This window comes from Notamacropus eugenii, chromosome 3 (genome assembly GCF_028372415.1).
Source record: "Notamacropus eugenii isolate mMacEug1 chromosome 3, mMacEug1.pri_v2, whole genome shotgun sequence".
Taxonomy (NCBI): Eukaryota; Metazoa; Chordata; class Mammalia; order Diprotodontia; family Macropodidae; genus Notamacropus; species Notamacropus eugenii.
Window position 1 is genome coordinate 207,477,566 of NC_092874.1, and position 17,277 is coordinate 207,494,842.

The 17,277-nt window shown below is 38.4% G+C and overlaps 1 protein-coding gene across 15 annotated transcripts in view; it reads right to left on the reverse strand.

Moving 5' to 3' along the window:
* The window catches only part of MICAL3 (microtubule associated monooxygenase, calponin and LIM domain containing 3), a 241,424-nt gene that overhangs the window by 128,826 nt on the left and 95,321 nt on the right, over positions 1-17,277 (reverse strand). For 12 of the 15 annotated variants that reach the window (XM_072654153.1, XM_072654161.1, XM_072654155.1 and 9 more), the window contains 9 exons: positions 17,091-17,206; positions 15,192-15,318; positions 14,230-14,326; positions 9,188-9,335; positions 7,369-7,565; positions 6,218-6,324; positions 6,057-6,119; positions 5,127-5,303; positions 3,635-3,718 (listed from right to left, as the gene is read on the reverse strand). In XM_072654153.1, the coding sequence (XP_072510254.1) occupies positions 3,635-3,718; positions 5,127-5,303; positions 6,057-6,119; positions 6,218-6,324; positions 7,369-7,565; positions 9,188-9,335; positions 14,230-14,326; positions 15,192-15,318; positions 17,091-17,206 (1,116 nt within the window). The remainder of the gene's footprint in view (positions 1-3,634; positions 3,719-5,126; positions 5,304-6,056; positions 6,120-6,217; positions 6,325-7,368; positions 7,566-9,187; positions 9,336-14,229; positions 14,327-15,191; positions 15,319-17,090; positions 17,207-17,277) is intronic. The other 3 variants (XM_072654166.1, XM_072654164.1, XM_072654160.1) reach the window with 1 other exon arrangement.

Below are 17,277 nucleotides of genomic sequence, written 5' to 3' on the forward strand. Positions count from 1 at the left end.
AAGCTGTTGGCTTACTTGTTGGCTTTAGTAAAATATTAGAAGAATCTGGTAGGGTAAAGAATAAGAGTTTGACAATTGGTTGTTAATCACCATGGCTAGAATACCGGCCTAGACTGGGAATCCTTAACTAGGGGCCCCTCGAACCTGAAAAATATTCATGAATTATATTTTAATATAATATAGTATATGCTCATGTACTAAATGTTTCAATATATTTCTTTGTAATCCTATGCATTTTATGCATTTGAAAATATTATTCTGAGAAGGGGTTCATAAGCTTCACTAGACTACCAGAGGGGTCAACAACACAAAAAACATTAAGAACCAACTGATACATGAATGACAATCAGTTGCAAAGCAGAGACTCAGAAACCATCTGTGATCCCATCTTGCCATTTCCTCCTTCTTCTACATATTCACAGAGTTCTGGGATTATTGCCAAAGAACTACAATGAAGTATAGGAAAGGGGATGCAAAAACAAATCACACTTCACCATACTGAACACCTTGGATATCCTGTCCATAGCTTCTTTCCCCCATTCTCTCCTTTTTAGTCATTTCCTGCAAGAACCCTTGACTGGTTCCAAGACATTTGTTGCTTCCTCTTTGTATTTACATTTTCTAGTGTCCTTCTGAAAAGATTTTTTTTTGTGTCAGATTTTTTGATACTGAGAATGACTATGTGGGGGTCTGCCATGAAGCAGGTGCTTAGAGCTTAGAGCAGCTGATTCTAGGGGAGAGAACAGTCTATGAGAAGTACAAGTCTCAGAAAAAAGATTTTTTGATTTACTCAGGCCTTGCACAGAAGGGTAAGCACAACCAAATCCACATCACATATATAGTGTGCCTCAAGGACATATTTCTGAAGCAAAAATGCAAAAGGACATAGACAGGAAGAGCCATAATGTTGAAACATGAAGGTCATTCATTTTTCCCTTCTGCTTGACCCAAAAAGAAACTGCTTCTTTGGCCAACTTAGCCAACATGGTAGTGCTTACCATCCCTTTCTTGACCCCTCACCCCCTCCCTGCCATCTGAGCTACCCAGAAAGAGAAGATCACATCATAAGTCACAATGACCTGCTATCTATCCCACATCTGTAGTGGAACATGAAGGTAGAGAAATAGTAAAGAGACAAGAGATTTTCTACAGTACCAAAAAGCTCCTGTAGTATCTAGAACACTATTACTCTATCCTTACACTTTTTCAGATGACAGTTCTAGGTCAAGACTCAAAATCCCATCTGCTTTTCTTCTAAAAAAAAAAAATCAGTATGTAAATTTAAGCTAATGAACACATCTCATGTGTGTGTATACATGCACACATAAGAAAGGAGCTGTAGTCTTCTCATGAATATTGCAAAGCAACCATGTAATACTATTTCTCAAAGAAATCTCTTGCATCTGAGGAAAAGCCAGAGCAAGTAAGCTTTTCTTTTACCTAGAGATCCTTTCCAAGGGTTCAGGAACTGTTTAAAAAAAAAAAGTCACGGTTTCTTCCCCATCTAGTCTAGAGATGAAATTTGCAGAAATACTTTCTGCACAAATCTTTGTCCTATTTATTCCCTTAGTGTGTTTCTTCTTTTTTTTTTTTTTTAACCCTATGCTGTGTTTCCTAAATGTGTTCTTCCAACTCAGTGTGGCTGAGATGGCCCCATATGACTTTCTCTGCTTATCCCCCTGCATAGGGCCACCAACATATTATGCACCTCACAAATGCTTTATGATGATGACAAAACAAGACAAAATGCCATGCAGAACAACAGGAATGACAAAAACAGCTCCAAGCAGCCAAGAAGTAGACCTGCCACTTTTGGACAACTCCTATTCAATTGGGAGGCAGCTCCTTAAATGATCCACTTCCTTGTGGCTAATAATATAATTAATAATAATGACAACAACATTAATGATAACAGATTGTAAGTTCCTTCAAGGCGGTACTATCTTTTCTCTCTTTTTGTATCCCTAGCACTTAGCGCAGCGTCTGGTACACTGATTAATTAATAATGATAATGATCACAATAATAGCTAACATTTACATAGTGTTTTAAGTTTTTGTAAACCAATTGGCCAATGTGATCTCATTTCATCCTCACAGCAACTCTGAAAGGTAGGTGCTATTATTATCCTCATTTCACAGATGAGGAAACTCAGACAGACAGAGGTTAAGTGATTTGCCGAGGATTACATAGCTAATGAGCATCTAAAGTTGGATTTGAATTCGGGTCTTCATGACTCCAGTTTCAGTGCTCTATTCACTAGCTACTTATAGATTCTAAAGAATTTTGGTTGTTCATATGTGGTTATTCATATTGCCCAGCAGATCTGTCTGAAACTGACCCATGTAGATGGTATTTACAGTAGTTTTTTCGCCCACTGACATAAAAAAGTCGTTATTCAGAGTGCCTCCAAACATGGTGATATCTGCATTTCCAAGGCCTTTTAAGTAAGGCATCTAAGCTTGGGGATTTAAAACAGTCTGCTCTCTTTTGGAACAGAATCCTCACTTCTGTCCCTTAAAAGCACTTCTCTTCAAAACTGAAATCTGACAGGACAGATCACAAGTAGAATGCAAAGTTCTTCAGAGACTTCTCCAAACTTAGACTGTCAATGAAACATCACACCAGATTCTCCTCTCAGTCTTGTCCCACTCCCAGATTGTTCTGCAGCCATGAGTTTGCTTTTAAATAGGGAATCAAACAGAAGACTCAAAACTAGGAAGATGGATTAGGAAGGAAATTCAATTCTAAAACTGACTGAAGTCATATTCTCACTTGTAAATTCAACTAATGATGGCTCATTTTAGAGGTGAGAGGTTCACTTACTTTGTAAAGTTTAGTACAAAACCAATTTTGGGATCATCTTACAGTCTAATGGAGCTAATGAGGTCATAATCAACACATGTCTAATTATGACAGAGGGGAAAGTCAAGTAGAAAAGCGACCAGACCCCACCTGTGGGTTTTCTGCTTCTCACAGTTGCCACATAAATACCCCTCCTCCACCCCACCTTCCTGTACCGTATTGCTTAGGAATGGCAGTTCTCCAAGGGTAGAAGCCTAACCTTGCTCAGGTTTCACAGTCTTTCTGAGAAGATTTAAATTTATGAACAGAACCCTAGGAACACGCCCAGGATACAGCTCTGTTAGAATTTTTTTAAACTACCAGATAATTTTCTTGGTATTATCTTGTATACCATGTCCCTGGTCTGAAATGGAAGATCATGTTGTCACTATCTTCAGGGCTGAAAAATTTGGCATTTTCCTTTGTATAACTCTTCTAGTAACCAGATCTTGAGAAACATAATTCAATGACTTTAAAGTGCAAAGTATTTACTTAAATATGACAACCATCTTAAAGACTCAAGGGTAATTCAAAAACACCCAGTGGTCCACAAATCTTTAAAATGGTTTACCATAAGGAAGTATACAAGTAATGAAATAAGAAATTAGCATTACCTATTATTTTCCTGTTCTGATCTGGCAAGTAACTATTTATAGGGTTTCTATAAACCTAATAGTTACTCCTAAAGGAAGCACAAAGATTCCAGGCTTCACCATTCCCTTGTTCAGGAGGAAGATGAGGAAGGGGAGATGCAAGAAGACAAACATTCTGGTCACTAGATAATTCCTTTACCTGTTTCCATTGAGGTATCGGAGCAGGGCGACCCTGCTCAGGCTGTCTGCAGGATGGCTGGCTGATACAACGCTCTTGGATTGGCTGTCACATATAAATCAAGGGTGGATGGGGAGTCAGGGCAAAGAGACAAAAGAAAATAAGAAGCAGGAAACTGAACAGAAGTTGATGATGACTGGAGAGAGGAGGAATGGAACATGGTAACAAATACATATCCATGACCTAAAAAAAATTCTTGGTAAAAATGATTCTTAATAAGAATGACCCAAGAAAGTCACAATTTTGACCACAAGCAAAGCAAAGCAAAGTAAAATCAAAACAGGAAAATAAGAGTATGTATGATTTTGACTTTTCCTTTCCCAGGTTCAGTTCTCTTGCTTAGTCTTATTTCAGTTTAGAAAACCAAAATGCCCATCCAGAAAGAGAAACATGTTTAGCTAAACACAACTTTCCTCTTAATACTGAATGAGAAAAGAAGACTGACTACACTGCTGCTCCTGAAAATAAAGTCAACTTTGCTCCTGATAGGCTAGAAACTATACATATGACTATTTGGAATGGTGAGAACAGACAAAGATACCTCATGATAAAGAAACATCAAGATATCATCTTAGGGTGCTGGGTCATTTTGGGAAAAAAAGGAATTTCTCTTAAGATGCTAAAATAACTGGGATGGCTCTCTGGGAGAAGGGGACCTAGGGAGGAATACAGGGGAAACTTTAGGTGTTGTAAAAACAAAAAGATAAAAATTTAAGAAAAAAAGGATTAAAAAAAAGTTCTCTTCCCCCCCCACCCCAATTCCTGTGAAAACAGAGAGAGGACTAATATCTGATAAAAATACCTCTCAAAACTTTTTCTGGCCTTTTCATGACTCTTAGGATTGGAAGGGGCCTGCTGATTAAATTACGAGACATTTTCCTGGTCTGACAGGAAACATGTTGATAGATTTAGAGTCAACAAGCCTTAGAGCGGTGTTGTACAGCGGAAAGAATGTTGAATTTGTAGTAAGAAGATCTGGGATCAAATCCTGACATGTATTCTATTCTGACCAAAATCTAGTCTTCCATGAACTTGAGAAAGTTGGGTTCTTTGGAGAAGGAAATGGGAATATTTAGAGGCAAAACTAATGTGGGCACCCCAAGTTCTCTGGACAGAGAGGATTCACAATGGGCTCAGATTCCTCCTGAATTCTACCTGTTTAGACTTTAGAAGTGGGCAAAGGGGAACCCAGCTCCATTAGCCAAGGAATACTAATTACCTCCCCCCTAAGATCCAACCTCCACTTGATCATAAATCTTCACTGGATGGCACCACACTCAGGTAGCACGACCAGCATTGCAGTTTCTCTTGGTAGTGTTTGGGCCCAGAAGGACCTAGCATAGCAAAGAGCTGCTTCTTGATAATGAAGAAATACAAAATGACCTTTATTTTCCTATACCTCAACCCAAATCCAAGTAAAAGTCCAAGGATAAGACATGGTTTTGTGTCCTACCTGTCTCCTTATGCCAGCGGTAGATTGTAGTGGTGCATTCTCCTCAAATTTTGCCAGTAATTGGGTGGCCATGGACTTCACTTTATTCTGGTTACCAATAGCAACGTCAATCCTCCTCTCTGTTAGGGCGCTTACCAGAGTGGGCCTCTCTTCCCTGTAACCTCTAGGTGGTTCTTCCTAAGACGGCCAAACCCAAGAATCAAAACACTCAGTCATAACAGAGATGCCCCAAAATGTGTTTCCCTATAACAGAATTTCAGTTTTTGCTTTTGTTTGGGCTCAGCAAATAATGTTCTATCTCTTCTCAGGACTCAGGAAGGGAGAAGATACAGATTTACTAGTGTTAACAATGTGCCGGTGCCAGATAGAAGGATCCCTTTGACAGAATGAATGAATAAGCATTTATTAAGCACTTAATATATGCTATACACACTGCGGATGGCTGGAGATACAAACTGAAAAATTGAGAGTTACTGCCCTCAAGGAGCTCATTCCCTAACTGGGTAGACAATATACCAAAGAAAGTTCAACTTCAGGGTAGCTAGAAAGGTCAGAAGTTTGGTGGGAGAGAAGATAGCAAGGACTTAGGCTTACATAAATGTCAGTGACAGAGGCCTGAAAAGCTTAGAGACAAAGGTAGAGTAAGGCCTGGGAGATACTTAGAAGAGAGTGATAGGGTAGATGGCAAATAACTGGTTTCTGAGTCATCTTATGGATGACTCTCCTGAATTAATAATATTAAAAACAAACAAACAAAAAAAATCCAAAAGAAAACATTAAGGAGAGAGGTGATCTGACCACAGAAGTCTATATAAAGGTCAGGGATGAATATGAAAATATGCCCAAATCTGACCCACCAAGAGTAGATTTTGGAGAACATAAAGGTAATTCAATTTAATATACTCAATAATCTTTCTAGTTGCTTCTCACCTCTTCTGACTGACTGGTCTTCCTTCTCTTCCCCACACCATCCAAGTCCTTCTCTTTCTTATCCTGTACCAAGAGAGAAAACATTTATTCTGATCAACATATTCAGACATTCCCTCACCATGTGATTAGCTTCCCAACATAAGAAAAAATGTCCTCTTTACCTTGGGAGTGCGCTTCCGGGAGATGCTCTGCCCAAGTTTGCTAAGGAAGGAGATGGGGGATTTGGTACTAGCAATCAGGACTGCTTTGTCTTCAGCATCCAAAGTAGCTGTAAGCATAAACCTGGGTCAGAAACTTCCATGAGAAGCTCGGAAGTAGTCAGATTTGACCAGGCCTCTTTTTGGATGATCAACCAATGAACACTTATTAGACATGAGGCACAATACCCAGTAACCCTCCTCTTCGGAGTAATCCCGATTTATCCCATCTATAGAGTGCTTGTGCATAGTTGTTTGTATGTAATGCATCTTCCCCATTAGATTGTGAGGTCCTGGAGAGCTGAAACTGTCTCTTGCCTTTTTTTGTACCCTTAATACAATTCCAAGCACACAGTTGGCACATAATAATATTTATTGACTGACAATAAAAGATTAAAAAATGAACAGTCCCTCCACTCAAAGAGGTGGTAAAGGAGTTACCGGACCACTCAGATTTAGATTGGAGTCCAAATGAGGGAAAAAACACATTATATTTAAGCAAATATAAGACAAAGTAATTTTAGGGAAGATACTAAAAAACCAGGTGGGGGGCAGGGGAGGGACCTGTCAGAAATCAGGAAAGATTTCATGTAGGAGTGAGAGTCTGATCTCTAATCTGAAGGAAACTTGAGATTCTAAGGGGCAGAAGGACATTCCAGACAGAGGGACAACTTGTGTGCTGGGACAGAGAATATCCTGTCTGAACGAGCAGCATGGTTTGGCTGAACCATGGAACATATGAAGGGGAGGGGAGTCATGGAAGGAGTTACCAGCCTATTCACATTTTCACCAACACTGACTTTTCTACATGCTTGCCAACAGTTATAGGAGGAGCTAATACACTTTTCAAATTTTGTTTTCAGTTCAATTGCACTAAAGTAAGAGCCTATACAGGTTTCTCTTGGGTTTCTGTGGGGAAAAAAATGTTTCCATGACCAAGAAGGCAAAGCTCTATTCAATCACTGACTTCCCTGTTGGAATTTGCTTTTGGTGGTACAGCTGAAGGATGTGGCTGGAAGGGTGGGGTGGGGGAGGAAGAAATTCAGACAAACAGGAAATGAAGGAATTTTATAGCATTTGCCACTTATAATAGACTTTTGTCCTAGATTCCTTACCACTAGAGGGGATAGAATCCTTGAACATCTCATAGAACTGGGTCAGGTACATCACCATTGATAGCTTGTCTGGTTCTCCAACTGAAGCCATTTCCTTGCCTGTCATGATGGGAGAAATTCCTAATTCCTTTTCAGCAATATCAAACGCCAGTTGATTGTTCTTTTCTGTGTTATGTTCATCTAAAGAATCAAAATCTCTGGAAAGTGAGGTTAAAAAAAATATTAATTTCTTAATGGAACAAACAAAGAAATGCCAATCTACTGGCAACCTACCGAATATGAAGGCAGAAACTTGCCTGTTACCTGACACTGTATTTCTCTTTCCTTTGATTTAAAGAATCTAAAGCATTTTCTAAACAAATCCTTTCTCAGGGATCTATTATAGGGAAGCAGGTGAGGAAAAAATCGGAAAACTATTCTTACCTAACTAAATTAATAAGCTCACGAACAAACTTTAACCTTAATATATGTCCTACACTGTTCAGTTTATCTTACAGGCCCTGATGATATATTAAATAATAACAATCATATGTAGACTAGAGTTCTCAAATGGGACTAAAATCTACTTGGTATCCCTCTCTCTGTAATAAGATTTTGTTTTGTTAAGCAAGCTCTGGTAATTCTTAAATCAGCATTACTCCTCCAAGGGAAATTCCACAACCTTCCTTGGAAGATTTTTTTCCATTGCTAAATTTCCTGAGTTTTCCAAAGTACAGATGAACATTTCCCCACTGTATTTGAAGCTCCCTGTTGTTCAATCTGAAGAAAAATGGATATGGATTCCTCTGTAAGTGTTTTGGTGCTCACTAAGCAGTTTCTATTGTTATATTAACCTCCAGACCTCAGAAGTTATTTTCTTAAAATGGGATTTAAAAAAAATTTTCATTCTTTTTGTCAACAGATTCCATCTTTCAAAACACAGGGCCTCAAACTGAGTCAAATTGAATGAGGTCTAAGCAAAGCCAAATGACCTCAGTGTATTTTGTTTTGCCACTAGAAAACAACTAACTTGGCTAGAACCAACCAAGGCAGCATCTGACACGTTAAATCAGCAAGAACTTTTCTTGTTTCTTCCCCTCCCCCCTCATCTTCCTTATACTTTCTTCTTGGATACAGTTTTTGCATAGAATTGACTTCTAAGTCCCACATGTAGTTACCTATCTCTTTATTCAAAACCCACCTCAAACTTCTCATGCCCTTCTTATCCCTCAAGCCATTTCACGGTAACCACCAAATAAGCTGAGGGGTAAAATATATAAATTCATCTTATCCAAGAAAACTAGAAATTTCTATTATCAAGATATTTTGACAATGTTTTTCTCCATTTTGTAGTGGAATGTTTTTTTCAAATATCCCTAAACTAGCTATGAAAATAAAACCAAAGGGGAAATTGGCAAAAAGGTATTGCATATTGACAACTATGCAAAAAACAGTATCTCTTTGTTTCACTTTCATGTGAATCTGTCTAATGGGACTCTATGTGGGGACTGAAGTAGATACTTATAGCTGTTTAATGGGCCTGGAAGATAAAAAGGAAAAAACACCATGTTTCTTCAAGGGTAATAATAGACTTTCTTATATGTGAAGCAAGTAGCCTCATATGAAGGGGTCTGGGGTTTCTTAACCTTGTGTCTAAACTGAGCTTGTATAGTGCCTTGTAGATAGATGATGCTTAATTATAACTGGCAGTATATGAATTATTGTCATTGAGATAAACTGCTTTACCCTGCACTTTACCCAACTAAAAGAAAAACATATAGCTAACCACAGGCAGGGCATCAGGCAAGAAAAAATACAAACATAGTTTACCACAACTTACATGAGATCAGGGCGGTATCTATGGATAATTGCACAAAGGGCCAGGCCACTTTTCCAGGACATGGTAAGATCTGTCACATTCACTCCAGCATAGCCATCTGTCTGTCTTTGGCACCAGCCCAGCAGCTTGCTGGAACGAGCTACAGACTCTAAAAATACAGAGAAAGTCATAGCAGTCACTGGTCACCTAGCAGTGTAACTAAGGAATCCTCCTAAGACATTGTACAATATATAAATGCAATCTGTAAAGTTTGTCTATGGCGAAAGTATAAGAATCATCTGTTCTCAAAAGAAGCCAATAAGGAATAATAACTTCAAATGATGACAGGAGGAATGTGGGAGGGTAGACCAGAAACCATCATCCTATTTGGCCTCTAACTCCAGAAGTCAGAGCTACTTCCCCCCCGAACAGTGATAAGAAATAAATGAACTGGTCTGTAGCTGTTTTTTTTTCCTTTTTTATTATTCCAAACTAAACAAACATTAAAAAAATTCCATTTCTATATACAAATGTAACCCTTATTTCAAAAGTCTTTCCTATGGAGGCTACAGAAATTGTCGCTGTCTCTCTAAGAGTAGAGAAGACTGGAGGTGCAGTTGTAGTTAATATCATACTGAAATAGAATAAAGTTTGATATGTGAGATAAACAACGGAGAAGACAAAGAATAAAGTGAGAACTTTAAAAAATATTAGTTAATAAAGAAACACTGGAAACTGACAAAGTTAAGTGAGCAGAACCAGGAGAATGTTACACACAGTAACAGCAATAATGTATGAGGAAGAACTGTGAATGACTTAGCTGTTCTCAGCAACACAAAGATCCAAGACAATCCCAAAGGACTAATGAAGCACACTATCAGCCTTCAAAGAAAAAAATGATGTTTGAATACAGACTGAAGCATGCTATTTTTACTGTCTTTTTTCTCTTATTTAAATCCTCTTGTCCAAAATGACTAATATTGAAACGTTTTATACGATAGTTGATTGCTTACTGTCTCAGGGAGGGAGGAGGGCAGAGAGGGAAGGAGGTATAGAATTTGGAACTCAAAAGTTTTTTAAAAATGTCGAAAAATTATCTTAACATGTAATTGGGGGAAACATACATAAAATGGCTGGAAAAAATAAAAAAGATAAACACGAAAGAAAAATTTTATGAACTGAGTCTGGAGAGAGAATGCTAAGAGTAAAGGCTTGAGAGAAACAGAAGAGACTGTGTTTTCCCACCACGGCTGGAGATAAAACTGAAGACATAGAGATGGAAGACAGAGATAGTGCATTTCTTTATGAAAGTACTGTAAACTTCATCTTGTGAAGAGAATTTATGTGTTATCTTCTGTAGACTAGTGCTGAACTGTGTTTTCATAACTGAAGTAAAGTCATCTGTAGTTACTGTGAACACTGGAGGTGACTGACTGTGATCATTTTCACTGCTAAGCTATAGTAAATAATTATGTCTTTGTTTTATTACTGAATTTACAGTTAAAAATATTTCATGTCAAGAAATGTTAATATTTGTTTAATCCTAGGTCATAAAGAGATTTCATATTTGGAAAGACATGAGTAAGTGCTATTGGGAAAAAGATGTTTCTTCAGTTTGTTAAATAATATTTGATTAGCTGGAGGTAAAAGTATTAAGCTGAGATAGTTATGGCATATCTTGAAATTTTATTAATGAAGAAAAATAAAATATATCTGTTACCCTAGAGTTTAGAATCATAAGATTAAATATCAGATGTATTCAAGTACCTGGAAAGGGATGACTTATAAGAAAGAATGAGTGACCTCAAGCTCCACATTAATGTTGTTTATGTGTAGAGACAAATCCTACTACCTTACTCCTCAAAGAACAGAAAAGGAAGACTGGATATCCCATGAATCTCTGTTATGTACCTCTTGTCTTTCAAAGCACATATCAAATTTAACACAGTAGTTCCAACACTGGCTCATTTCTATCCCCCTATGAACTTCATTAGGCATTCCTGAGATCTGGCATTTAACATTATTGTTCCTCTCCTTTCATAACCCTGCCCAGCAACAAAAAAATAAAAGGCCTTCCATGTAAAAACCTGAAAAATATATGTCTCCTTCTATGGATCTCTAGTCTGTATCTTCTCTGCCAAGAGGTAGGAATCCTGATTTTATTATCATTCACCTAAAGAGGTGACTGATCATTCATTTTAAGCCTTGTTTATTGTTATTAAACTTTTAAAAGCTGTTTTCCTTCACAATATTGTATTCATTGTTTAAAATGATCTGGTTCAGCTCATTTCTATGGCTGTTTTTTTGTTTTTCTTTCTTTCTTTCTTTTTTTTTAAAAGTCAGTCACTTGAAGGACTCAAATGGAAGATGGGAACTACTGAGCCATCACTGACTCTTAGGTCCCACAGATGTTTTGTGAATCTGCTGATGTCTCCACTCAAAAGAAAATCCTTTATTCAAATACAATAGAGAAGAATATATGAGTTTCCAAAGATCCATTCTAATTAGCAGCTAATTCTTTTTTTTTAAAACAGCAACCAAAAGTTCTAGCTTCTCATTTTTCCATACCAGAAATAAAAGTAAAGAAAGAAGCCCTACTTGGGATAATAATATTGGAAGAAGGGAAAACTCTAGTTTATGAAAGCTGCTAAAACCAGGAAAGGTACTTCTTAAAAGAGTAATCCCAGCTTAAATAGTTCTCTCCACAGAAAATTTTCTATCTTTAAGAGAATCAGAAAGAAATGTGAAGAATTAGCTAGAGAAAGATCTCGGAACTGAGTTTGCTGCCATCGGGAAAATTCTGAGAGGTATTTTGACAGAATTACATCCTGAGAAGAAGGGATGAGGTATTTTTGGAGGAGAGACTTTTGTCTAGATGTAAATGGATAAGTCAATGAGAGGAGTGATTGGAACAGGAATCAGGCTGAACCCGCAGTTGGAAAAAGAAGTCCAATGAATGGCTTCTAACTTCTCTTTTCACAGATGTGAATATGGCCATAGCATCTCAACACAGTTAAATAGATTGTACAGGAATTTATATTTCTCTGTCATCTGATACTGCTAATAAATCTCATGGCTAGAAACAATGACATTTGTTAAAGTCTGTAAGTTTAGTATTTGAAAACAAAGAAAGTTTATAGCAAAAGAAACTTACTTGACTTTATGTATATACCAGGGATGGGTACAGAGCTGATTAGAGTTTTTAAGTTAATACCAGAGCATACCCCTAGATTTCCTTTGAATTCAGAGAAATAAGTAGCAGAATGAGTGGTGGAGGGGCTGGTATGGTTTTCCCAAGTACCTGAGAATTACTGCTAAAAACTAGCTTCTAAACCACAGGGTCTGGAAAAACAGACTTGAGTTGTAAGGAGCACTGAAACCAACATCACGGGGAAGTGGTTGCCAGAGGGCACATTTTATACTAGGGCACATTAATTTGCTTTCATAAAAATTAACTCTCTTAAGAATCCCTATTATGCTCCTCCTATACGACCCCCTCAAAACCCCTGTATATAAGGCAAATTTTAGTGTAAGTAAGGTGGATTTTAGTGTGTGTAAAGTGAGTTTGGTTTCCCAGGATCCACAGCCATAACAATCAACAGTTCTCAAATATTAGATATGAGTTCCCACAGTTATGGCTCAAAACATCTCCACTACACTTGTGCAGTTGTATAATGGTAAATAACATAAGTATCCACTGTGGCTGCGCAGTGAGATACAGGGATGAGGAGATGTAAACTTGTGAGGCTATTGCTGACAGTATGCCTTCTTTGTCTGCTGGTCTATAAAACATGTCACTAGATAGTGGCCACTAGACAGTGAACGGGGAACCCTTAGGGTTGAATGCACAAATGCTGTGTGTACCTCAGCTGGCCTCCATTGAGGCTTGGGGGGAACCTTAGGAATGCTGCATCTCTTGGTCGGCCCCCATCAAGGCTTGGAGGGAATCTGAGTTTGCCTCAACTGACCCCCATTGAGGCTTAAGGGAATTTAGGGGAAGCACAAGTTGTGCCTGTCTCAACTGACTCCATTGAGACATAGGGGTGGCTGCCCCCTCTTCTCACTGGCCCCTCTGAGAAGAGTGATTAGGGAATGCTGTAGGAGTTAGGCTCCTGTTATCAGCAATCCTCTTCTGAGAGAACTAGACTAGAATAAAGTCAGAGTATTAACCCCTTCTTGGTGTCTTTCCTGTCTGACCAAATCAAGAGGGAACCTGTGCGAGCAGCCCTCATGTGTGCTGTGTTTATCCGTCTTACAACCCCTAAAACCAAAAACAAGGAGCAGAAGGAAAAAAGAATCAATGAAACACTTTAAAGACACACAGAAAAGCAAAAGTTTAGATGAGGACAAGCAGGACCAGGTTGAAATTAGAAGGCTAAGTCTAACGTACTTGAAATAAGCTGTATATAATATGTAATCCTCTTTTTTCTGTTCTTCCTTGAATATGGAAATGCTCGTGTTTGTTGATATTTGTCAAACACATAATAATAAAAAAACACTTGAAGGAAAAATCAGTTTCATGCTATCACAGTTCTAACTTTGAAGAAATAGCCTACTAAATACCATATGTTCACAATCAAAGTCTATTTAATAACTTAACAGAGGTCACAAGCATCTTACCCACAAACCAATAATATTAATTATAAACAAGAAAATTTGCTTTTATTCAGTACTTTTCAAAGTGGAAATGTTATTTTAGACAAAAAATTAGAATCACCTTCTCATCTACCTCTTACTATTAAAGGGCACATTATATAATCTCTATTGGGAGTAACCTTTTTCCTCCTCAAACTTGTGATTTTATTAGGTTAAAGGAGGCTCCAGTGAAGAAACTCCTTTTGCAAATGCAGATCTGCAGCTGTGCTATTTGTAGTCTAAAAGAGTTGCCTGAGATACAAAAGTTCAGTGACTTGCTCAGTGTCATATAGTTAGCATGCATCAGAGATAGGACCTAAACCAAGGTTCTCCCGAATCCACTGCCAGCTTTCCATTCAACATACCATGCTTCTAAATGTACTTAACCTGAATAAATATCACTTGGGGAAACCAGTGTTTGAACTTACCATTTCGGGTGAGCTTTGGTGTTACTTGAGAATTCACCAGGTTCTCCATTTCCAGGTGAACATCTTTCAGTTCTCCTGTGTCATATAAATGAAGCACCTGGAGGAGAATTGAGGGTTAAAAGGAACAATGCCACGCCTCACTAGGAAATCTCAAGTTACTAGCACAATGGGTTGCTTAGGAAGAGACTGAGAGAAATACTAAAATCTCACCTTCTAGTATCCACATCCTAATTTTCTCAAGGCTGAAGATATTGAAGACCAACAATTTTTATTTTGAAAAACAAAAACATTAGCTCTTGAGAACAGAGAAAGATATCATAGGCCTTGATATATTGTGCTGCATTTAACTCTACTACCAAGCAGTCAAAATTGACACTCCCTTAGCCATGACACAGAAAAGTGATGGAGCAGTAGGGATACTTCACAAAACAGCCTCCTATCAAGGGACATCCGGTAATCCCTTGCCTTTTGTAGAAAGAGGGGACTCAATTCCCTTAATATAAAAGGTAGAGGGAAAAGAAGAGGAGAGGGTCCAAAATTTAAACTTTGGGTAAGAGGCAGGTATTTCTACTTTTGAAAAATTCAGATTCTTGCCTCAAGCATTAATGCTACTGTATAGATTATGAGAAACAACAAAGCAGGGGATTAAATCAGATAGACCTGGGTTGTGGTTTTGGTGTCACCACTAGCAATGCCTTGGTTTCTCCATCTGCCAAATGAAAACTGCATCCACCACTCTCAATCATACAGAAATGTCATGACGCAGTGGGAGATACTATAACAAAGCTTTTAGACTCTTAAAAGTATTTTATAAATCCATATTATCAGGTACCTATATGGTGAAATCACAGGTCCACATTAAAAAAAAGATTAAATGACAATCAGATAGATCTTTGTGAACAGATGAGCTCAGGACTATTGTAAAATTGAGTTCAGATGATGGCTGATTAAACGGACCTTACCTGGTTTGGTCGCAGAAAGTTGACATTGATATTGGGATACCTGGTGACAGGATCGATGCTGTAACGGCTGAAGTTTTTACTCACATTCTCAGGAGTAGTCTGAGGCAGCAACCTATAAATGCTTTCCCTGCAACATCACATACCAATATTACTTGAAAGACCTGACATAATATCAGTGACACTCTTCTAATTGTATGTATAAGAGGACTGAAGGACAGGACAAAAAATTCTTTTCTTACCTACTTGCCACATACCACATAACATTTCTTGCTTTCCCAACTCAATGAAATGATGACATGGGAAATTGGCTGTTGGCCAGTGAGAGCCAGCATAAATTCCACTGCTTAAGGCAAGAATGAGATCCTGATTCTAATGATAAAAGCAACTAATTAAGTATTTAACCTTTTAATGTTATCACAAAAGAATCAGGCACCATCTATCAATAATCCAGCAGAATTATCATCTCTTCACACTGATCTACCAGCAGAAATTTCAGGTAGTGGTTTGGACTAGACCACCAGCTTCCTTCCAATTCTAAGATCTCAAAAATAACCTTGTTTTTCTTTCATGTTATAGGAGAAATTTAAACAACAACAAAAAGGCGTTTTAAAGTGACAAAGTTAGACATCAGAACACAAGTTAGGTCAATTAATACTGATTAGGTGGCTGCTATGTAGCAGACACTGTGCTAAACGCTGAGGTTCTATAAAAGCATGAAGAATGAAACACTGCCTTCAAATAAGCTTAATTCTAATGGGGGAGTCAAGTGCATATAAAACTATATACAGCAAAAATGAAAAGCAAATCCATATATATGTATACTTATGTGTGTATGTGTATTAACTTAGTATACTTTGTAAGTGTACACAAAAAATAGCTAAAAACAAGATAATTTGGGAGGGAAGCCACTAGCAGTTGGGTGGATCAGAAGTTTCCTACAGCTAATGGTGAATGGACTTCATCTCACAGGAAGAGAAGGACTGTATGCAGCAGAGGTATAGCAGGAGAGCATTCTATGCATAGGCGATAGCCCCGGTGCAAAGGCACAGAGATGCAAGATGAAGCTTTGTGAGTGAACAACACAGGAAAAGCCAGTTGGGGGAGCTGTAGAGCACGTGTATATGTGGGGTGGGAGCTGGGGGGGGCTGAATTGTAGAGCGGGTAGGTTGGTAGGGGTTGGTGGTAGTGACGTCTGATGAGGCTGGAAAGGTAGGCTGACGCAATGTTGTGCAGGACTTTTAACAGCTAAATAGAGGAGTTTCCTCCCAAGGCAACAGGAAGACATTGAAACTGGTCAAGTAGGGAATTGACATGGTCAGATCTGCATAAGGAAAATTACTTTGGCAGCCTTGTGAGAAACGGAGTGGGGCAATGAAAGACTTCAGGCTGGGAGACCAATTAGGAAGGTGTTAAGATAATCTAGGCAAGAGATGATCAGCTGCTGAACAAAGGGGGTCAGGTGTGCAAGTAGAGAGGAGGGACAGGAAGAGTCAGATGTGAGAGATGTTGTAAAGGAAGAAACAGCAAAATTTGGTCAATGTGTGGGGTGAGGGAAAGCAAGGAGTCAGTAATAATAACGCCAGGATTCCAAACTTGAGATGCTAGAAGGATGGAAGTGCCTTTGATGGAAACAGTGAAGCTGGAATGAGGACAAGGTTTATGGGGAAAGTCATGCTGACTTTGAGGTAGTCATGGGGACATCCAGTCTGAAATATCCAAGAAGCAACCGATGAAACAGGACTAAAGTTTGGGGGGAGAGACTGGAGCTTAATATAGATCTGGGAGTCATCTGTATAGAGATGACAGTTAGATTAATAGAAGGAAATGAGGTTGCCAAGAGAGAAGTAACGAATATCCACATTCTCAGTTTTCAAACAGGACAGAACCCATTTCCATTACCTTTCTGCAAGAACCTCCAGGGGACTAATTCCTAGAGACCAGCTTCGGACCATCCAGGCTGAGTCCATAGCAGCAAGAAAGCCTCGGGCTATTCCAGTTCCCATCGGCCAAAAAGGCTGTATAAAAATTTTTTTGGGGGTGAGATGGGGATGGGGAAAGTGTAGAAAAAGAAGGTAAAATAAGTTAA